Source organism: Molothrus ater, chromosome 1 (genome assembly GCF_012460135.2).
Source record: "Molothrus ater isolate BHLD 08-10-18 breed brown headed cowbird chromosome 1, BPBGC_Mater_1.1, whole genome shotgun sequence".
NCBI lineage: Eukaryota > Metazoa > Chordata > Aves > Passeriformes > Icteridae > Molothrus > Molothrus ater.
Genome location: NC_050478.2, coordinates 30,029,877 through 30,053,798, shown reverse-complemented (window position 1 = coordinate 30,053,798; position 23,922 = coordinate 30,029,877). Strand labels below are relative to the sequence as shown.

The 23,922-nt window shown below is 39.9% G+C and overlaps 1 protein-coding gene across 1 annotated transcript; it reads right to left on the bottom strand.

Moving 5' to 3' along the window:
• On the bottom strand, nt 1-19,848 carry TSPAN13 (tetraspanin 13). Its single transcript, XM_036399394.2, has 6 exons — nt 19,633-19,848; nt 7,986-8,153; nt 6,859-6,939; nt 5,914-6,027; nt 5,474-5,584; nt 1-4,299 (listed from the first exon to the last, which is right to left on the bottom strand). Exons 1-6 carry the CDS (start codon nt 19,693-19,695, stop codon nt 4,225-4,227), a joined length of 612 nt encoding a protein of 203 aa, XP_036255287.1. The 5' UTR covers nt 19,696-19,848; the 3' UTR covers nt 1-4,224.
• Nucleotides 19,849-23,922: the final 4,074 nt, after the last annotated feature.

Here is a 23,922-nt window from a genome sequence, read left to right as displayed (position 1 = left end):
TTATTGGCTGCTTTCATGATCGTTTATTTATAAGCCCAAAAGAGACAAGAGAAGTCAGAACTAAAATAAACGCTGCAGATGAACACCATGAGAGTATACATTTCATAAAGAGTTATACAAAAAGGAGGCTTTCCAGCCCCAAATATCTGCTACCTCTGAACTCAGCAGCAGCATCAGTGAGAAACACCTTGGCCAGGACCATGCTTTCATTATTTTCTCTACTCTTTGGCAATAACAGCATTCTTACCACTTCTATTACCATTACTGCCACAACCACAAGAGGAAAACACTTGGGAGGGCAGGACAGGTGAGAGAAGCAAGGCTTTCAGTTCAAAGGAGTCTCTCAGCAAAATGAGAAGGGAGGTACTTGCTAATAGGTCTTTGGCAAGCTGTGCGAACCCTGCCTACCAGAAAACCTCAAGAGGTACCTGGAAAGGGTCCCAGACATAGAATTCAGCATTCCTTCAGCACTTCAGTAAGATGCTACTTTCTATTGCAGCATCCAGAAGACAGAGGAAAAAGAGATGCAGTGGGGGGCAGAAATAGTCTCTAGAATCACTTATCAGTCAGAAAAATGTGGTCATATCACATAGCAGAGAGACAACACCAAGGGAGGCCAGAGCAGCTGGTTATCAGAATCATCTTCACCTACTTAACCCAAAGTACTCTTGGCTAGAGCTATGTGACATAAAACAAGGGCTGCCTATGCCATCATATTTTACAAGACTGTTTTTATAACACTATGGAAGTAGCATCATTTTCTTAAGCAGAGGTGCTGATACTATGTATAACATTCAGTAAATGGATATGAGGCACATAGAGACCCTACAAGGGTCTACTAATGTACATGCCTAGATGCAAACACAAATTAGTCCAGCCTGCAAATATCAATAAATGCTTTTGAAACCGAAATTCTTTTTTGCACTCAAGGCTATGCTTTTCCCATGTACTTTTCACCGCAACCAAATCTGCAAGAATCTTAATAAATAAATAGTCAACTTAATCCTGCTCTTTTAATCCTTTCTTCTAAATACATATTTTTGGGGGGGCTTAAAGAGGCATTAAGCCAAATTGAGATAACTAAAAAAGCCTCTTTCAATTTCTTTGGAAAACCTGGGCATCATTACTAAAATACTTATGATCGTTAGATAATCCAAAGTACACAGGATGGATATGGGGGTTTTAAGAATTCTGCTAGTATTCAGACAATCTTTTAATTAATTAGGTCTAAAATAATAATCCAAGTTAAGAACACTAACTCATTCCTATTCACTTGTCAGCTATAGCTTTTAAGGAATGTTTTTACAGATGACTTCAAGTTATACAAGCCTTCCCTTTTGTAATAGTTACTTTCATGTGAAAGGTGCAGATACTGTGCAGTAGTATCAGGATGTTAGTCAATATCTGAATTCACTTTCTCACACAGATGGAGAAGAATTAGATTGCTTTATAGCCAATTGTTTTTATATTATAAAAATTCATATGCATTTTGAAAGAAGACATCTTTCTACATTTTTCCAGAATAACCAGCTTGAAGAAAGCATTTCAACAAATTAAAGCCAAAAGACATCTAATGAAAGCAGTAAGAATGCTCCAAGTTATATCACTCCATTACTTTGACACTGTGCTGCTGTAAATAGCTTCTAGAAAATCTGGTTAAAATTAAGTCCAAATCTCAAGCAGTCAGATGAAAATTAAAATGCATCTCTAGAAAACAACAAAAAATCTTTTGAGTGGTGAAAACATTTTTCAAGAAGAGAAAGCAATGAAGTTCAATGACAAAACCCACCAAGAATAGGTATAAATAACTTTTTTAAGTGCTCTAGTTTGGCGTGTCAGAATAGTATGGCATTTCTTGGATACTCAAATGAGTCAGACTTTCTCTGAGAGGCAACACTCTTCACCTTCCAAAAACAAAGTCAGACTCATTGTGTTTTACTATCCCCTTTCAGAATCAGGTTTGGAAAGCAAAATCACACCTCTGATTGGGAATTTCAAGGTTTTTGTGGCTGGATGGGTTTGTTTAACCACAATCCCAAAGAGACAATGTATTTTTAATACAATAGAAAAACTTTAATCATTCCATACAATCCACTGATCTATCTTCTGACTACTAAAACAAATTCACATTATGAGACATGAGATTTTTGGAAGTGGCAATATTTTCAGTATTTTTGCATTGGTGCACGTTTACATTCCAGTATAACCTACCATATTTCTGAAACCAGATCCACCGAAAACTAAGCACTACAAAAACAATTAGGAAAAAAGTTAAAATTGAAGCAGCAATGTGGTATTATTTTAAGCAACATTAACCCTCTCCATATGACAACTCCTTGGATTTATTACTGTAATGCACAAAACACAGAACCTGTGTAGACCAGGAAAATTAACTGCTCCAAAAGGCAGCCATGAGATCATCACTGTCCTCTTAACACATATTGGGAATGGCTGGAGAGAAACTGAGGGCAACAGAACAGCAACTGGGAGAAGAAAAGCACTGTGTAGATTTTATTAGACTTCAGCAGGCCTGAAGCTCTTAAGGTGTTTCAGCACATGAGTGGGCTCATACCCTGGATCTCCAGGTCTGTGTTTGAGCCAGACACAGCTGCTGGGTAGGCACAGCACAGCAGCAGCTCCCAGAGCAGCTCCAGGAGAAGGTGCTGACCCTGAATGCTGAAAATTCAGCTACACCTGAAGAGAAGCAGTTCTATAGCAAGTTCTTGACATCCCTCTGCTTTTAGTTTCTGCTCTTCCCCTTCAAAACCTCAAGATAATTCCTTCTTCAGAAGCACTCAGCTCATGAAAGTCTGAAAGTGCTTTGATGGGTATGTGTTTCAACTTTTTGCCTCCTCTGCAGGAATAAGGAGGGATCTCTCTAGTAATGGGTGACTGACTGTATGAGAATCTACTTCTGTCTGCCTCCAGATTTCCTTTCCACCTTGCTCAGATGCTGTATTCCTTGGCAGAGGGCCTTAATACTCTTCCCCTTTCCTTCCTGTAGTTTTGTCTTTCAGGCTACAGCAACTGCCTACCCTGACTGCAGCAGCAACTGAGTGAAGAATGAATGAAGAAAAGGTGCAGTGCAGATCTGCAATTCAGTATGGTTAGAAACAAATGGGACGCTGTGCACCTTGCGTGTTTAGATGTCTGCTGTTTCAGCTGATGAACCACTTCTTTCACAGGCAGCAAGAGGGACCATGCTCCCCTTCAGCTCAGACAACACTTTCTACATGGGTAACATACCATTCTAACTTGAATTCTTTGTTTTCAGAAAACAAACTACTGGAAAGCAATTTTTTTGTTGCTGTTTTTCTTTCTTGTTTTTTTTTTTTTACATGTCATTCAACCTCTCATGAAATCAAGACTGTTATCTGGATGACACAGAAATATACACTGCTGAGTTATTACAACAATGACTTTACACCATCTAAAAAAAAATAGCTGTACAACAACTTTCCAGACATCAAGTTTCTTATATCAGAGATGACAGACATTGATTGTGCAAATACCAAACCTCATTCATTGTCAAGGGAAAAAAGTTTCAAGTTAATCAGCTGCAGATTACATTCTCCTGGTTTTCTTCATTCATTGTTCTCATAATGACAATATTCATTAACATTGTTTTTATTCTCAACAAAATTCTAAAGCTACCAGAAAACCAAAACAATCAGGAAAGGGGAGGGGTGAAGACTACAGTAGTCATTAACATACACTTTTGTGCACTATAGAAAATAACATCTCTAGCTTCTATTTTTACCTTAACAAGAAAACGGGAGACAAAAAAGTTTACTAGAGTACATCCTAAAACCTAAGTAAATCATACTCAACCATCCACCATAAATTTTTATCATTTTAATGAGAATTCACGTGAATTTCTGTAATCAATGAATACAGCAGAAAATACCTCTAGGTTTTTTTTTTACAGCAGATAACCCAGTAGTGCTATAAAACTCATTGTACAGAGTTTACCATAACAATTAACAAAGTCTTAACCAGCAGTTCAACTCTGCCCAGCTACTGAATGCACCCATCTACTTTAAGATAGAGATTCTTAGAAGAAAAATAGTAGAAATTAAATATGAAAACTACACATTTCCTACAGGACTTGTGTTTTATTTTGAGTACATGTAGAATAACTATTATGGAGAAATACCAAACTATGGAGAATCAGTATTTTTAAGTAGATGGTGCAGAGAGAAGATTTAGTCCTTTATAAACTCATCAAATAAATGCACTAGGGTTTGCACGGGGATCCTTTTGGTTCCTGTATCTGTAGGTCAGCCAAACTCCCAGAATCTGAAAATAAAAACCAAAGTTATTATTAAGCAGAGAGTTTCCATCCCATCTTCTAGTTTTACAAAATTTGTTTTAAACACAAAATCATGACAAAGAATTTTCAGTGTAGGATACAAGTTTAGGATATTTTACTGTTGCTAAAATTGTACAACCACACTCCATCTTTCTTAATTAGAAAAAAGAATACACCCTCTCTCTAAGAAAAATCATACCCTAGCAACAGAGAGAAAAACAAAACAAAAACCACAAAACTATGAACAACAAAAGCCAAACTCATATTCACAATGCAATAAAAAATTTCCAATTGTTTTTATAACAAAAGTTAAATTATTCTTCTCCCCTTCCCAAATGAAAAATACTCATAAAGCTGCTTTTAACATAATGACAAAAAAATCCTCCGAACCGTTTCATTTTACCATTACCACTTAACTATAAAGCTATTCTTGTGCATTTTCAAATCTTTTCATTCCCCCCAGCACCTTCACATTTTTAGCTGAGATGGCTGAGATCTGTGTGATTCTGTTTAAGTTGCAGTATGTGTCCTCTTGCTGTCTTATTTACAAACCTTCTCAAAAGTGCACTAAGCAGCAGGAAGAGCATTTTCACATGCTCCTCTCTGGGATTAGGAAAGGCCTACTCTGAGGATTTTTATGCTCCAATCAATAAAGCAAGTTATGCATCATCATGGTATTAAAGCAAAGAGCCAAAGACCTTCTTAATTTTAACCTACTGTTTAAAATACAGTTCACTCTTGTGCAACTCCATCTTTGCATTACAGGTGGCACACAAAAAAAAATCCTCAAAGACCTTATGTGTGCTAGAGTGGGGAATAGGTGGGAAGAAAAGGGAACAAGGTAAAGCAACAGCTCTCTTTTAATACTGCTGGAGAATGGTAGACTTGAACAGCTAAGTTTCTGACAAGCTTAAACTTTACATCACCACATTTTAATGCTGAGGTTTGTTGTCTAAATAAAAAAGCTGCAAGAAAAGCCTTCCTTCTGACAGACACAGGTCAGTCATCAAGGTCATAGCTTTGAGAAATTGGGCCTAATTAATTATCTGATTCCTGAGACTGCAGTGAGGTTTCCTGTAATAAGCCCCCTAAAAATGTGTTTCACAAAGCAAAGCTTTAAAAGTGGGGAAAAAGCACTCAATTTTCCAACTACCCACTCACCTCTGTGAAGCTGAAGAAGAGTCCTATCCCACCAACAAATCTCAGCACCATTCCAGCATATTCTTCCATTATTGGTGCACATGGTCTACAGTGGAGATTTCTAAGACAATCCTGCAACAGATACAGAGAATTGCTTTCCATTCGCTGATAACACTTTGTTCTTTGAAAGCATCTAGTTTGCTCTAGAAGAGACTGCTACCCATGGACAAAACTACAGAAGTTTTAAAAGACTCCAAAAGCTCAAGTGTATAAATAAATGACAATGGAGTACAAACTTTGCAGGGTGCCCTGCAACTGTCTTTCCAGTAAGTTAAGAGCTTAGTGTCACGGTAACAACTACATTACACACCTGTTAAAATGCTGCTTGCTGTAACTGTGGAAACATTTTCGAACAAACCCCGTGTGAATAAGTTATGTTTTTTCCCACTTGAAAAACTTACAGCGGCGCAGGTTTCATTCGGATAAAAAACTCTGAATCCACAACAATTCAGATTTCTCTCAATATCTGTTCTTGCGCTGTTGGTGTTACTCCATCCCACCTCTAGAAGTTCACTCTAGAAGCCATAAGCAAATACATATTACATTAATTTTTAAACTGTTTTACATTGCAAGCCAAAATACAAAATCTAGTTGATAATGTTTTAACTAAAGCCTTCAGATCTTGATGCTTAAGAGGAGAATATAAATATATTAAAAACAACTGGAGTGTCCAAAGAGGCTGTGTAGTTAAAGAAAGAACAGCACCTAACAGCAGCATATTCATGGGTAATTCCTTTCCTTCCTTTGTTTTTGCTAAACCCAACAAGATCACTAGTAAAGGGAAATGCGACTAATCTAGCTGGGACTGCCCAGGCTATACACAAAAAGCACCCTCACATGCAGAAACCTGTTGTTTAGTCACTGTGCCCTTACCCACCTCTTATGCACTCAGAATTGGTCTCCATACCACATAGAAGACTCTTTTACTTTCACATGTAACTGCCTAATGTAATTATGACCTTTCCAGTTACACATGAACAATTCAACCATGATTACTGTATATTTCAGATAAGATTTCATCAGTTTATCTGAAATTGCTGAACACGAGATATAATCAAGATTTCATGCTGCTACACCTGTGACAATAAACCTAGAAAGGAAGCTTAAAAACAAATCAAATTTAAAAAAAAAAAAAGTAATTTTAGGACCCAAATGTATTCTTTTCTAGCTACCAGAGCCAAACATTGACCAGGGTTGACTCTTTAATAACTAGGACAATGCTGATTTTCTTAAAATATGCTCTCCCCATTTTATGGATGACTACATACAAATACATGTGCCTGTGTATATATATATTTATAGTGTTATGCTATAGATTAACTGAGAAGGCAGGAAACTTTTCTTACCTGCTGTTCCTCATTTAGTGCCAAACAGGCACAGGAGACAGAAAACTGGACAATAAAGACTAGCAGAAGAATAATCATGTACTGGAAACAATCAATAGTTAAGGATACACTCTCAAATTAATTTTGCTTTTACAACATATGTACCTAATGGTATTCCTTATTTCACCGGGTCACAGTTAAGTCCTCTAAAACAAAAGAACTGTGGAAGCAAATTCTGATTGGATGTGGAAAAGATGACCTAAATAATGTTCCCAAAACCCAATCATCATGTATTATCTCTTTTGGCTACTACTATACATTGGTGGTATTTCCTTATTAGGTATTTCTTGCCTAGCGAGAGAACATGAGCAGGGAGGTCAATAAAAGGAGCTTGAGAGCAAGATCTCCAGCCATGTGATCCAGCTTTAGGGACTCATGTAATTTCATTATACTTCACTTAAATAAAGTAGTAGAGAAGATATTTTTTGGGGTATTGCATATTCAGGTTGCTTTTTTTCAATGACAAAGTCCTGTAATTAATTACCAAAAAAAACCTTAGTGTAGATTAAAAATAAAAAAAGATAAGAGTTGCTCTTGGAACACAGCCTCACACACTTTTGGACTACTGCATCTGAAGATGGTATAAAACAAAAAGAATAAACTTTGATACAAAAGATCATGTTTTGAAAGTTGGGGAGTACTTTCAAAATGTGGCTGCTGTGTTCAGAGGCAGATACTTCACACAATTTAGCTGTTTGTAAAGTGGAGGTCAGTTCTTATTCACAGACCACAAAAGTTAAACATTAATAGTTCACCTACTTTAGCCCCATGTAGGGCTGAGCACACAGCAAGAGGCACCTGTGACACAGTGAGCTACCATAAAAAGCTCTCAAAGAATTAAGAGTCTTATTTATAAAAAGAGATGTGAATACTTCTATCTTCAAAGCACAGACAATGGAAAGGAAAAAAGGAAACTGAAATGAAGTTAAATGGGAAGTAAGTCTAATTTAGACTGCACTTGACCAAAGCAAGATAGTGAATTTCTGTTCTGTTTCTGAAGCCCCTCCCCCAGCAGTCTCAGCTGACACAGGAGGTTGTTTACACAGCTCGAACCACACTGCAATCGATGCAGTGCATCAGAAGGATACAAAGAAGAGCAATACTTGATGATGTTTCACTGCACCGATCAATCCAACTAAGGCAATAAAGAAGAGGAAGACTCCTACTGCGATTACCACTCCAACAACTCTGAAACTAGAGATGAGGCCAAAGCCAATTCCCCATGCTGCAATTCCAATCAGCAGCAGGCTCACCAGCTGGAGGGAAGAGAAAACACAAAGTTAGACTGCATATTAAAACAGGCTCCCACACACAGGTAATTTTTTTGCGTTTAAGTTGTTTTTAAAAAGGTACAATTTCTCTTTCTAGTGTAAAGAGAAGAAACACAACCCCAAACAAACCAATCCTCCACGTAATTGTCTAAGTAATTTCAGTTCCAGATGTTTTAAGGCATACATATTCTTCCACACTGTCAATGTGGAACTGTTACAACTCAAATCACCTCTAAGTCAAGCCATGTTGTACTATCAGTGACTGACTAGAGACACTAAACTGTAGTTCATAACATAACTGACAAATAAGCTAAAAAATCATCAGCTTTAATTCAGAGTGGAGTAAGAACCAAAATTTTGGATGTTTTGTTAAACTGTGGCAGTATATTTAAAGAAAATAGAATATACACTATACAGCTCTGAATGTGTAAAAAAGGGCACTTTGCCAAAACTTACTCTAATCAGCTGTATTAATTCACTAAAGAAGTTTCTATGTACTTGATAATATAACACAATTGTTAATATGGTCACAAAAAAGACATTTCAGATCTGAATTGCAAGGACTTGATACAGTACTAAAACAATAAAGGTATCCTGTCTCCTCGGCATATTTTTTCAAGAAAATAGCTCTACTATTAAGTGAATCCTATTTTAATACCCAAAACACTTATGCTGTTTCCTTCCTTTTAAACATGGTATTCAGGGAAGGCAGGCAGGAATCTGTCCCAGTTACTTCACAGAGATTTATTGTTTATATGGGCAGGAAGCTCCAGCCTTTCCTGTTTCCACACCAAAAAAATACAATCCCAAGAAAAAAGAAATTCCATCATGAAAAGCTGCAGAGAAATCTGTAATGAAGTCCAGCAGGAGGGAAGAAGCAGACCAAGCCAATCCAGATGTCCAAGGCACAAGATGCCCAAGACTCTCTAGTTTGAAACAGACCTAAGTGTAACATTGCTTATTACATTTTCTGTTAAATGATGCCAATGTGCAAGTTTTAACTTTCCAAAACTCTGATCTCACAAAAAAAAAAAAAAAACTCGGCTTTATAGCTGTTTTAAAATAATCCAAACCAACAATATAAAACATTAGGCACTTAGTCTAGTTCAACTACTTGGCTTTGCTCAACAACAGGTATAGAGCAAGCACTTACACTTGCTCACCATTTCCATTCAAACAAGGCACATTCTCATGAAGCACATTTTACTGCTTACCCAGAGGCAGGAAGGATTTAAAAAAAAAAAAAAGGTAACTAGTAATTTCCAACTTATCACTTTAGTATACTTACCCTACATCTGGCAATTCTTGTTAGTATTAATGCCAAATACATCTGTATATGTTTTTCCATTTAAGTACATTTTAGAGGACTACCTATGTAATGCAGCTTTTGAAACATGGAAATCTAAGATAACATCAAGAAAGCTACTAAAACAACTGGAGACGCTCATCAAGATCTAAACACAGCAGGTGGATTTTTTTTTTGTCTTCACACAGGAATACATCTCAAAAAACTTTTTACCAAAAGCCAGTAATCCACACAAGAAATTCAAGAGTTTGCAAGAACAAAAGCAGGATATTTGTTATACCTACGCTTCTCTCTTAACACATAAAGATACAAAAACCAATATAAAATTCAAAGGAATTGTCCAGTACTAGCAGAGTTTAGGATGATTTCACATTTGTCATTGTTTCTCTTAAATAAAAGGCCTAAATTACCACATTTATTTAGAACAAAAACAACAGGCCAAAGTGTCATGAATCAAAATTACAGAGAGGACTGAAGAAAAAAGTAAAATAAAACACCTTGGCTCTTACACAGACAAATTTTCTGAATCCATGCTGCACAAGGCTATAAACTTCCAATACCAGTAAAAAATTAGCTAATCAGTTTATTGCAAGCCCTACCTTTTCTGATCTATGCCCACTCATTTTATTTCACTGTCTCATCCCACTGGAAAGATTTATTTTTCCATGTAAGTACCAGAAGCAAATAACTAAAGAAACAGCCCGATTCCAATCAGAAAGTGCTTTCTGACATCCCATGCTCTGCACCAGCTTCTAAATACTGAACTCACATTTCCACTACATAGGTCTTTAAAAAAAAAATCTCACAAGCAATGACAAAGCTCAATTTATTTCACAAAGAAGAGCAGATGAAACTTTGTTCCTAATAGTTTTCACCAATACTTTTCTGTCTGAGGGCAAATCTTTCACCAATCTGCCTCCAGGATACCAAAATATGTGTTTGCTCAGCTCTTTGCTCATTTTATAAGAGGTCCAAAAGCATTAGATGAAATTAGTTTGTTCTTAAAATACTGAAATCAAAACAAGAGACAAAATCTGTGACTCTAAGACCTCCTGGATAAACACAGTCTGTGAAGTGCAGGGTACCAGTTGCTTCTTGATGCCATTACTGATCTCATCTTGCATTAATCTGATGATACATGCATAAAATTAGCTACATGACACCAGAACTGTCCTGACACCCTGGTACAAAAAGCTTTTCTGGTAGAAACAGCCACATTTTGAGTCTAGAAAAGGTCTGGTTTTCAATAAACTGGGGGCAAAAAGCCTCTCTGGATTTTAAACCCAATATTGAACAATTCAAGTTTTAGAGCTAACAATCTCGTTTTAAACTGTTACCTCCATAATACCAAGGTTCCATTTTCCTTGACAAAGTTAGGAATTGTCCAATTCCTTAAAATATCTGGAAATTCAGTGTGATCACAGATCCATGCTACTGGGCTCTGGCTGACAAACTATAGGAAAATGCTGTATCCAATCACGCAGATCCATGATGTGGATCAAAGTCATTACTGGCCACTCCTTTCTTGTCACTTGAAATTGTGGAAAATTGACTTTTTCAAAACTGAGACTACAGTTTTACTAATCACTCCAGAAACTGTTTTAGTGTTAAGTTTCTGTCTCCTCCACATGTTTACTGAAAGAGGAAATTATGGTTGTTCCTTCATATTCAGGGTGGCATAGACTATCTGAATGAGAGGAATAACTTTCTCTTATGTAGTTTATTAGTGTCATAATGCAAAAAATTGAAATAAAAGAACACTACTACAAAAAGGAAAAATAGCTGTTTTGAAAATAGTTTTAAGTCTGTAAAACAATGCAAGGTTCACAGCATTATCTACTGTTTAGCCACTAGAAATAACCACTCAATAGTGCTTATTCCAGTGTTTTGAGATGAAAGGATTTGAATGCAATATATCTAAAATTGAAGCTGCTATGGCTTTATTATTACAGTGTACTTGAAACAAAATTAGTGACCCTAACCACTTCAAATTACTAACATGTACATTCTAAACATACAAGCTTTACCTACATGCAAAAAGGCCAAGTATTTCTGTTCAATGAAGGATGAAAGACTCTCTATGGAGCTTCTGAATGTCACATTTTATTTAACTGAGACCACATTTCATGGCAGCAGAAGCCTCCCAAAGTAAACAGTGTCATCCTTGGAGGACTGAATTATCTGTGAAAGTTCATTTTACCTATATGAACTTACTTAGACAAAGCTAGCTTTGGTTAGTAACACTTAAAATATCTGCTTGATGTATTTACCAGAAATATCTGAAATCACAGACCAGTTTTTAGTGATTAGGGCTAATTCAGTTTCCCACAGGAAGGCTGGAGAAATTGGCTTGTTAAGACTGAACAGCCACAGGCCAGACTGCTGAACTTGAAGAGCAGTAATTGATGGCCTAGCATCCTGCTGGGCAGCAGGTAAGCAGCACCACAAAGGCTGGAGCCAATATCACACAGTATTTTCATCAACAACCTGAATATAACACAAAATGAATTATCCAAAAACATGTGGATGACACTAAACAAGGAGGGGTGGTTGACTCTCCAAAAAGAGATTTAGCTCAGATATACCTTGATAAACTTGAGGAATAAGCCAACCTCAGGAACCTTGCAAAGTGAAAAATTGTGCTCTGGGTGCTTCAGTGGAGCCTGGGATTGGACCAGCTGAACAACAGCCTTAATGAGACAGATCTGGAGATCAGATTGTTTGTCAGGTTGAACACAAGATGAGACAGATCTGGAGATCAGATTGTCAGGTTGAACACAAGGCAGGAGTGAGCTCTCGCTGCAAACAGGGAAACCAAGAAGAGTGCAATCCAAGGAAACATAATGCTGGAGAGACTGAAGCTCAAATACTGTGTTCTATTTCAAGTCCCCCGGGTGGAAAAGGAATTTGAGAACCTGGCAGGAGTCAGTAAAATGGCATGGAGCCTTGATAATGAGAGGTGTGAGAAGAGGGGATGGAGCTGGGTTTCTTTAGTATGACAAAGAGGTTGCCTGGGGTAATCACATACTAAGTAAAGCTGAAGGCACATCATACAAACATGGAAGCAAACTCTTCTGGTTATCATAAGTAACAGCTTGGGAGGTTCAGTGGACATTAGAAAACACACCTGCAAGGTGGTTTGGGGATGGTCTTTGTTCTCAGGGGTGTCCAAGACTCCTCCACAGGCTAAGTCACAGATAGCAAGCTACTGCTACTCATAATCCTGATCAGGGGCCTGGACTGATGAGCCCCAAAAATGCCTTACAACCAACACCGCCACACACCACAGCCAGCACTTCGACCACACCACTCTTTCCAAACCAAAAATCAAAGTTTTAACAGATAGATAAGAGGTGGATTTAGCACTGACCAAGGACTATCTTCACCAGTTCAAACCCTAGCTATCTTACTTAAAGGCACACACACAAATATAGGCTTAGCATAATTTAATATATAAACTAGTAATTTTGAAATTAAGTAAATGCTTCACCAGAACAAACCTTTAGGTAGCACAAATTCTAGGTGAAGATCAGTGGTTTTCCCTATGAGATTAGAGTATTTCTACTTTGGAGTAAAACAAATGGGAAAAAAAAATTCAAGCATATTGTCAGTAGACAAAACATTATTCCAATGTCAGTATCTGTATAGGGAAAATTTTAGGGAAGACTGAAGTTCAAGATCAGTGGAAGAGATCAGACTCCAGTTTAGGCAACTTCCCTTTTTTTAATACACATACATACACACATTTGAACTTCAGAGCTGTTCCAAATATAACAGTTTCCCTAACAAATCCCCAAATTTGCTCTGTTCTTTAAATCCAAGTTCTCCTGTGCACACAGCTGCTCATTTCCCTCCTTTCTGTACTGGACAAAACATATTTCTTTCCACAAGTGCTCCTGCTGTACTTATGTGCAATTTTATAGTCCATGTTACAAAAAAGAAACAAAGATACTGACAAACTATTTCTCTATACAATGCCATGAGAAACAATTCAAATGCTAAAACCACTTCCTCCTTCCTACAACAGCAAGCCACCAGCAAATCTGCTGTCTTGACTAACTGGCAACTTTTTGGTATTTCAACTAGCTTGGACTGCTGGCTAGGAAGGAAGTCATATGCAGAAGCTGGTATTCCCCCTGCTTCCTTACCACCTCAGTATTAACAGGAGTTGGTAAAAACGACATTTCAGAATTTAAATTTTACAGACTACTGACTCACCATTCCTAGGTAAAGAGATTATATATCATTTATTCTCGTATCAGCAAGGGAAATATTTACAGAATAGCTGTCAAAATGAATATATGGAACAGGAACTAAAACCAGAGAGATTACACAAATTATGAAATACATCCTCCCTGACCTCTCTCCCCACATATAAGTTCATATTTTGCTACTTTAAAGGGTTCTTTAAAATTTAAATGTCAAATGACATATCCACTTAAGCTACAGGTTTTCACTACTCTCCTCTTCCACTTGGACAACCATTTCTGCACAGCCATAAAGAATCTAGAAGACAATCAGAAGACTGATTCCTGGCACTTAATTTAAAAACACCACGTTAAAACAACAGGCAGTGCATAGTGGTGCAACCATAACCTTTAGCAAGTTAAAATGAAGCTAAAGTGGTTTCTATCACTGCTGTAAGCTACTCAACCTGTAAGCAACTTTATTTCCTTACAGTACTACTTCAGCTTTACTGAGAGCAAAAGAAAGCTCTGGGTACCACCAAAGAATTTCTAACAGAAAGCAAAATCTTCCACCTTTATGAGACTTACTTAAATGAAGAGTCATCAGCAGTCTGATTGCTGAACAGCCTTGAGACATGTAGTGTGGAACAAGCAATTTATGTGAAAGGCAGCATTCCTGGCTCCTATCACAAAAGCCTGTTCTTTCAGTTTCAGGCCTTGTGAAGAGTTATTCACTTTATTGGTCATGTAACAAACTATTTACACACTAAAATGTCAGTTAGATTTAACCCCTGCTTAATACCCTCTGGTCTTTGGAAATGGAAGCATTGTTCCTGTGCAGCAGGAACAATTATGTTCTAAAATGTTTACTTTTACTTGTGCGTTTGTTCATTGTTTAAGGGGTTACAAAATGTTTTCATAAAGCCTGGTGAGCCAAAGATCCTTCTTCCACACATCCTATCTCCTTCAACACAAAAGCAGGAGTACAAAACCCCACAACTAATGATATAAGCGACAAGGTTTCTGCAGGACATTCAAAGGGGTTCTCAATAATTGTGCTGGTTTCAAAGACCCCACCTGCACCACCAGGATGGCTGAAAAGACCAGCAGTATCAAAACAGACTGTGTTCCATATACCCTCCTCCTCTGTGCCCTGTCATTCTCCTCCTTCCCTAAGGACAGGCTGCCTTCTTAGCTCCACATCCCACTGCACACTCTGCATACGACAATGAAAAACCAAAACTCTCTCCTGGCTGGTGTATGGACCCAGCATACGTCTAGATTCTGACCCACCATCAGAGACTGCTGTCACTTTGGCTATAAACTGACACACAGCATAGCCAAAGGCCTTTCCAAGCCCTGGAAAAACATCTTTAAATATCTGTCTGTACTTTTGCTGTGTTCTTGTGTGTTCTCAAGCGTGAGCATAGAAACCTTCCCAAAATGCCAATGAAAACAAAAAAGCCACAAGACTGACATGACCAACATTAGCTTCCTTGACCAATACCTGGGAGCTTCTGTACCAGTTTTATTTACATGTCAAGACTAGACAGCCCAGCTTATACTGCCATCTTCAAAATGTTCTTGAGAACAACAGAAATGGCCCCAAGGCAACCTGTCCCATTTGCTGAGCATCCAAGCGTGACAATGAGGGAGACCAGCACAGAACAGGCTGGTGCTGGGGCAAACTCTGGATGCTGCACACCTAAATGCTGACCAGAGCCTGTCAGACAGGGCAAGCAGCAGGTATTTTATCTTATTTATCTTACAACTGAAAACAAACTTACGACAAACCAAAATGGAGCTGCACTCAGAGACTGCAGGTTCACTAATCAATGTGAAAGAAATTGCCACTTGAGGCAAGAACTGTGCTTCTCTAACTCCTGTCTGCTTGTCCCTGGCTCTGTGTAGCCCCTACGCCAGTCAGGAAATATCAGAGAACACAAAGACACGTTCCCTTTCCTAAGGAAAATCCAGATGTTCACCCTGCCTCGGACACTAAGTTTCCCTATGCAGCAAAAAGATGAAGCAGACAGTTTTGCATGGAAGATGATCCTGATTTCTCTGCATCAGGAACTCTGAAAGCAAGACAAACATTATTATAAAATACCTTAGTAATTAAAAACCCTCTTAAAATCTTCAAGGCCAGGTTGGATGAGGCTTTGAACAACCTGGTCTAGTGGTAGGGGTCCCTGTCCATGCCAGACGGGTTGGATTATCAAGATTTTGAAGGTCCCTTCCAAGCCAAATCATCCTGTGATACCAAGCACACACTGTCCAAATCTGAGAATTTCTATACTTATCTTTGCATATTTCCATAATACAGGGAAACCAAGTTTGATAAAGAGGGCAGAATGTCCAAATGTAACTTCAATAATTAAAGCACCCAGAGAACAAGAGACAGTGATAGGAAAAACAAAACAAGCAAGCCCAAAATCTCTTTCAAACACAATGCTTTGAAAATGGATGCAAAAACCACTTAATAGACAATCAAAAAAGAGGTTCAGAGAATGACATAATATAAAAAGTGAATTATTTTGATATGGTACTTTCTAGTGTTACAAGTAAACGTGGATGCCTTTATGGAATAAGCTTTGTGCTACTAAAAAAGTACACACTTCTAATGGAAAAGATACTGTATGGTTTAATTGAAATCAAATGGCTGTTCTAAGTGTAAGAAAACATAAAGCCTGCTCATCAAAACGTGAGATGTTTACATACTGACAACAAACATTTCATGTTTCCTGCTGCAGCAATAATTAAGTAGCTGCTTGGGTGACAAAACCAGCACACACCACCCAAATGAACTGTAAGTACTGTTTTTTTATTTGAATATTTAATCTTGTGGCTCACCTACCACTTCAGCCTTTCACCACTAGTTAGGAACTTCCCCTTCCTCTCCGAAAATCAGATACGAACAAAGATATTGACTGCTTGTACTTCAACACAAACATTGAAGACTTCCTTAGAGGCTTAAGTTTTAAGCTACAAAGACAGCCCTGAATTTGGATTAATTCTGTGAACAGGCACTTTAAACAGTTTGTATAGATCTACCATTTGATGGGAAATGTAAATATGACTGACTAAATAAAAACTAAATAGGCCAGATACCCAAAATTAGTATTTTAAAGGTTCTTGTACTCAGTTCTTCCGTGTAAGGCTTTATTCTGACAATATACATCATCACATACTCAGAGTCAATAAATAGTCTCAATTATTTTTTCTACTCTTCCTCTACCCATAAGGAACCATACTGAAGTCAGCAAGACTCAGCATAGATGCCAGAATTACTCATATAAAATAGATTGAAAAATAGAATCAGGGCCTAAGGACCCTAACTTAGTCAGGAGAAGAACCAAAATCATCGGCAAAGTAACATCTGAAAAGAAGATTAAGTGAGCAGTTAGGTTAGTGGGTTTCTGGTTTCTTGCCTTAAACCAGTAACTGATTTATTACTGCCAGGACATATATTTTTCTTGGTGTACTACTACAAAAAATAAAAAAGGCAGTACTAAAAAAAAATTAAAAGTAAGTTAAGCTCCAATATAATATTTTATTTAGAGTGTTTTAATGAAAGGCAGAATGTAAATTGAAACCTCCAATAAACAGTTTTCAAGGTTAATTCATGTCATACAGACACATCAGTGCTAGCTACAAAAACATCCAAGAAGTGTCACCTCTCCCTTCTTACCACCACTACTCCTTTCTCACCATTTATTAGTGAATCAACACTATTTAAAAGAGACAAACATTATGTTATTGCTCTGATTGTCTTCTGTATTTTTTTTCCAGCTGGGAAGAAATAAGTCCATCATTCAAAGGGTTGCTGCTTCAACCCTTTATTTCAGGTTTCTGTCTAACCAAGGAAGAGAGAAGCCCACACACTTTAGAACTCTACCAGGTCAAGTAAGCACTTTAAGTGTTATTTCCACAACTAGGAATTTAAAAGCATTAAGTCTTGTAACTTGTTTTATTAATAAACAATACTAGCAATAATAATTGGACATTCTTGTAACTATCATTTAAAGATGTCATTCCTTCCCTTCAGGAAAAACAGATGTTTTGTACAGGTCAAGTGACAGAAGAGAGAGTGACACCCACAAAGTAAAGTCTACTCAAGCAGACATCAGAGCAGAGATTAAAGTGGTAAATACACTGTACAGGTACCACAGACAGAACTACAGAAGTCCAAAAGTTCAACCCACCCTTGCTAAGGCCAGATATGCCCAAAAGACCTACCAGACTCATTACACCTGGTTAATATCTGGCTATATAACTGTAGAATTAATGATGCAGTCATTAGAAAAAAAAACACCTGCTGTCCACATGACATTACAGTATTACTTGTGCATCCATCTGAGAATGATCCAGATTTCTCTCACTCTTCTGTCACTCAAGGAATAATAGCAGCAATAACAAAACAAGTGTTGCATTAACTGAAAAGCAAAATTGGGATGGGATAATGCACCCATAACCCACCTGTTGGCACAGGAAAATCTCATGAAAAGTTGACCACAATGATAGTCTGGGGACCCTTTCAACCTCAGCTATTTTATGACTCTAACTTAGCTCCATTGTGACACTCTACATTCATTAAACTTACCTTCAACTACAGGTATCTAACATCTATCTGCTCCCCTCTGCTCTGGCTGGGTGTAGCCCAACAACATGAGCCATCACAGAGATCCAAGCTAACTTTCACAGTGGGTAGGCTGGGCTGCCTAAGCATGCTCCAGACTTTTTCAGAGACATATTTCACTCCTCAAGCTCCTCCAAGGATGGAGACCAAGTAACAATGCAGCCTCTCCTACATAAAGGTTTCGCTTTTGCTCTTTCCTGAGGAAAGGGGGGGTTGGGTCACCTGATACACCCAAGAACATCAACCAGCTCTGGATTCAGCAGAGGTGCTTCCACATTCCTTCATGCTCCATCAGGTCCAGTTACTGCCAGGTACTGTTTGTTCTGATGAACAGTGTGGACCTGCTTGTTCTCCAGTCTTGTTTTCAGCCCAGGTCGGGCATTGCTTTCGGAAAAGCACAGATACAACAGCCAAAAGCATTGGCTGACCCCAATTTCAGTCTGCTGAAAGTCACTCCCAAGCACAGTTGTTAAACTTGAAACATTAGAGGACATTCTACCTCTCCAGAGGTGCTGTGAGAGGAAGCCATTACCCTTACTCCCGTTTCTGGTTATTTCTGAGCCCTTTAGAAATAGATATCGAGGAGAAAAATTCCTGTAGCTACACCACAACTGGAGATTTTTTTCTTCTCTGTTGAAAACAGGCCCTCCAACACTCTGGAACAGAACCAGGCACCTGCCTGCAGCTCCCGAGCAAAGTCATTTATTTCAGTTTAACATCCTACTTTTTTTCCCCCTCCTCACGTATCTTCCCACCGCCGCAGGCAGCCCGACTTGGTAACTGCCTGGTTTATCCCAGGAACGCCGCGGGTGCCGGGGGCCTCGTCACTGACCCAACTGCACTCCTTTGGGCGCGGATGCTCGGCTGAGGAACAAAACAAACCCTCCCCTGCTTCACGCCTGGACTGGTGCAGCGCCCTTTGCAGACGGACAAAAAGGGCACCGGCGAGCCGGGCCCCGGGGCCGCTCCCTGCAGGAGACGATCCAGCCGCCGCCGCCGCCGCCCCGGGCGGGCAGCGCTCCCGGGCCTCGCTGGATTTTGATCCCCAGCAGCCACGTCCGCGCGGTGACAAAGCCCGGCCTAACCGCTGTCACCTCCTCACCCCTCCCTCCCCATCCTCCCGAGCCGGAAGCCGCGACCGCCCAGCGGCCGCAGCGCGGACCCCCCCGGCCCCCGCGGCCACATCCCGCCGGCAGAAGCGCAGCGAGCCCCGCCACGCCACCTCCCCTCCCCAGCCCAGCCCATCCCAGCCCATCCCAGCCGGCGGCGGGAGCAGCGGGACGAAGCAGAGCCCGCGGCGGCGGGCGGGCCCCGAGCGCGGCGGGCACGCACCGTGTAGAGCAGGTTGAGGGCGCACAGGCAGTTCTTGGAGCAGGCGAAGCCCCCGCACGCCATCGCTCCGTCGCCACCGCCGCCCCGCGCGGACGCCGCTCCGCCAGGAGGCCGCGGCCCCGCCCCCGGCCGCGCGCGGGTGCGGCCGCAGCAGGTGAGCGGCGCCTGCTGATTGGCCGCCGTGGGGCGCAAAGGTAAATGTATGCAAATGAGGGCTGTGACGTCGGCGCCGTCACCCGCTATCCGGCGGCTCGCGCCGCGCGGGCGGGGCCCGTTGCGCCGTCTCCGGTCCCCGTTCCCGTGACGACGCCAGCCCCGGTCCCCTGTTCTCGTAGCCCGTTGATGTCACTACACGAGTCCCGCTCCCCTGTCCCTGTTCCCCCTTGCTGTGACGACCAGTCCCGGTTGCTCTGACGACAGCAGCCCCGGTCCCCGTTCCCCGTTTCCCGCTGCTGTGACGACAGGAGCCCGGGCCTGGCCCCCGCCCGCCGGAGCCGCCGCCGTTCTGTTCCCTGCACGAGCGGCGGCGGCTCGCCGGTGACGGCGGACCCCTATAATCCATGGCCTGTGTGATCCCAAGGGAAATATCCAGGGATTTACTTGTACAGACCGTGAAAGTGTTCGGAGTGCTGGTAGTTCTGCCAGTGCTTCATAGAATCATCAAGGCTGGAAAGGGCCATCAAGTCCAACCGTCAAGTCAACACTGCTGCTGTCATCTTATTTCTTTTTTTAACATATGTTATTTATCTATTTATTTATTTTTACTAAGTCATCTTTCTACTGCACCTCCTTACATACTTGTGTATTTCCTTAGTTTGAGGGTTAAATATTTTCAATTACAGTCATTCTATTTTACAAAACCTTGCACCTGTACTGATAATTTCCTGCTATTCAGTAGCTAGTTTTTGTTAAATGTTCGTACTTGGCTTCAATGGTGTCCTGGTTCACTCCAACCATCCAAAATCCTGTCTTCACAGTCCTTGTGGGCAGCAGCCTGCTGAGTGATGCTTTATAATAAATACAACAGATCTAATATCTGCCAGCTCTTCCAGTGTGGACATGTGTTGCAGGATTAGTGTCCAAGATAGCTTCTTGTCTTTTTTGCTGGGCTTCACAAAGGGACAAGGACATGCTTGTTCCTCCCTTGGGATGTCCTTAAGGGTACATGGCACAGCTGTTTTACTTTATCAGGTTCTGGTGCCACAGAACTTGTGATGGTCAGTTCCTAGTAAGCAAAGGGAGCTGCATCTACTTTCTGATGAATTCACGACAATTCTTAGTAGGAACTTGTCATCAAAACAGTTCAGGGAGGAAATTCCAAAAGTGGGGTTTTTTTTCCGTAATTTGGCTGCCCTTCATCTGCTAAGGAAGCCCCAGCAGGCGACTAATCCTTGCCAGCAGTGAGACATTGAACAGCAGCACACTTTGTCTTTCCTAGTCTATTGCTGAGATCTTTTATTTTCAGTTTTAAACATCTTTTTTTACGTGCTCTGTGGTATCTTGCTAGACTTCTCCAATTAAATACAATACACATTTTTTTTCTCATGCAGTAACAAAGACTTGTTGCTTTTCTATCCATGTATATCTACCTTTCAGCTGCTAGATTGACATCAAATTCAAATTCTGCAATATTTGTGACCACAAATTAAATCTGAATGCTCAACAGCTGCTGGAGCTTTATCTTTCTTTGGTTCTAAACTTGACATCCCTGCTGAAGCTTTGTGAAGTGACAGGAAGTTTTAAAATCTGTGGAGATTTTTTTTCTCTGATAATTAAACTGACTTAATGTTGTGGCTAATTTGCCCTATTGGGAATGCAGATTTACTGCCTGGAGCTACTGCATTACTGGGCCATGCTTTTCATCCTTTGGGCCCAACGCTGGCAGAGCATAAACCCAGTATAAAAATCAATTGTTTCAGTGTAACTTTACTAGCAGCTTTACCAACCAGTAAGGACTGGTTTCAGAAATTGTCCATGTGATAGAAAAGTGTATTTTGGATGTATGCCCTTTCCTGAACACAAGCAGCCATCAGCATATCAAATGTTTTTGTTGGATTTTGTTGCAATGCTAACATCTAAAGTTACTGTGCCATTGTTGCTTTGGTTATAGTGCTGAATTATTCAATACCATCATCCACTGCCCTTTATTTTAGAAGATCTCTTTCACTGTTAATTATTAAAAGCTGTACCTCCACTTTCTTAATTAATGCTGGTGTTTCTTATTAAAGGACCCAGCTCCTCAGCCTGTCATGGGTGGGAAGTACCTTTTACATGTTCCCTGCTTCGTGTTCAGGTAGGCATCTAACCATGTGTGATGCAACGTGTTCATACCCACCTCTGACCACACACTCTGGGGCATAGTTCAGCTGATGTAAGCACTCAAAGGCTCCAATTAAGTTAATAGATCTATGACAAATGTAGCAGGGGTCCTTCCTCCATCCCCCTTCCAATTTTGTTCACAAGCTATAGTACAAACTTAGACTAATATGGTTTGGATTTAAAATAACACTCCTGGTGATACAGCCGTTGGCTGTGCTGATGTAATTTCTGATGGTGGTCAGCAGTGTGTCTGTGCTCCCATTTCACATCAGGCTTCAGCACTCAGCTTGTGTTCTGGCTAGAACTAAATTGGCTCAATTCTCTTAAATGGCTAATTATGCCTTGCTAGCTGTGAAAAGACTCTCGTGCAGTTGGAGGGAAATCTGTCATTTTTGGTAGGGAAAATATAGATAGCAATACTTTGATATTTTTTAAGCTTGTTAAAGTACCTGGTCCAAGTGAGGATCCTAGGTATTTGTCTTCTCTGCCCTTGTCTTTACAGGGGATAAATTCTGCACTCCCATCTGTTACACAAATCTTGAGCTGTCTGACATAATCAAGAGCAGAATATGCCTTTTCCTTTTTTTTCCTCACTTTTTTGTCTTTCTGGTGCTTATTCTCCGCTTCCTTGCACAGTCTTTGTTCTCCTGCCCTTCTATGGTGTGTTTCAATGGCAGTGCCGGCAGCAGGAGGAGCTACAAACAGTGTGGATTAGTTTTTCTTTCATGGGAAACTGCGGTGGGGGGAGACTACACTGGGCACTTGTAATGCTGCTGACGTGCATTTACGAGACAGTACAAAAAGTAAATGCCTCTGCAAAGGGAGAGGGGAGTGGAAACAACAGAATTACTGAGGCTCGATGCTGGTACACTTCTTACTAGTCCAAAAAGCTGTAACTGAAGTTGTTTGGGTGGTTTACTCTTCATTTCCCAGTAAACTCACATCAGCTGGATTGTTTTCTGGAGGATTGCTGCATGAAGCCTTTTATTGTAACACTAAATGAAAACTCAGCTTATAGCCAAATCTGTTCTGTGTCTGTAGGCTGTGGATCATGTGGTACTGCTGGTTTCTGTTACCTATTATGTGCCTGAAATCTAAAGCCTGTACCACTTCTGAGGCACAAATTTGAAAAGTGAAGGCTCAAGTATGTACAAAGTTCTCCTAAAGTGTAAACTGTTGTCTTAAAATTGAGGCAGTGTGACCTTTTTTTGTTACTCTCTACTATTATGGAGAGTCTAAAATGTTGTGAGTGAAGCATTGTTTGCAGAAATTTATTTTTATCGCTTTATTTTTCCCACGTTTACAATAAGTCGTTGACAGCACTTTAGGTATTTCATTTCACTCTTTGTCTTGTAAAGTAATTTTTCTTCCCTTCATTTGTATAAAGTCTCTCATGCACATCAAAATCAGGGAGGGGGAAAATAGGGTTTAAGAAAGCTAGGTGTTTCCAGGAGTATATTTATTGTGTACAGTTGACATATTTAGATGTTAATCTTGAGGTGAATAGTGTACATGCACAACAAGACAGGGTTTCAGCTGGTTTTACTTGGAATAAATAAAGTGCTTATCCTTTCTTGGCAGTTGACCATTAAAGCATGTTCCTGTGCCAGTTAAGTATGCCTGAAGTTTGGTCATGACCATAGAATCTGTCAAAAAAGGCTGTGAAGTAAAATGCTGCTGTGAAGTAAAATGCTGCTTATCATCAATCGTTTTTCTCCGTGGATGTAGAATTTCCAATGTCCACTCATTTCTTGTGTTACTGGGCAGCAAAATCTGAGTCATCTCAGTCACCTGAACTGTCTCAGTCATTGAGTCATGTCAGTTAGTCACCTTAGCTGTAACTATGACTGAACATATGGAATCAATTAAACATACATTTAAAATGTTATCTGCTGTAACAATCAAGATTAGTTTTTTCTCAAATTCATCACAAATGTCCTGTGGACATACCCTAGTTATTTCCTGAGGTGT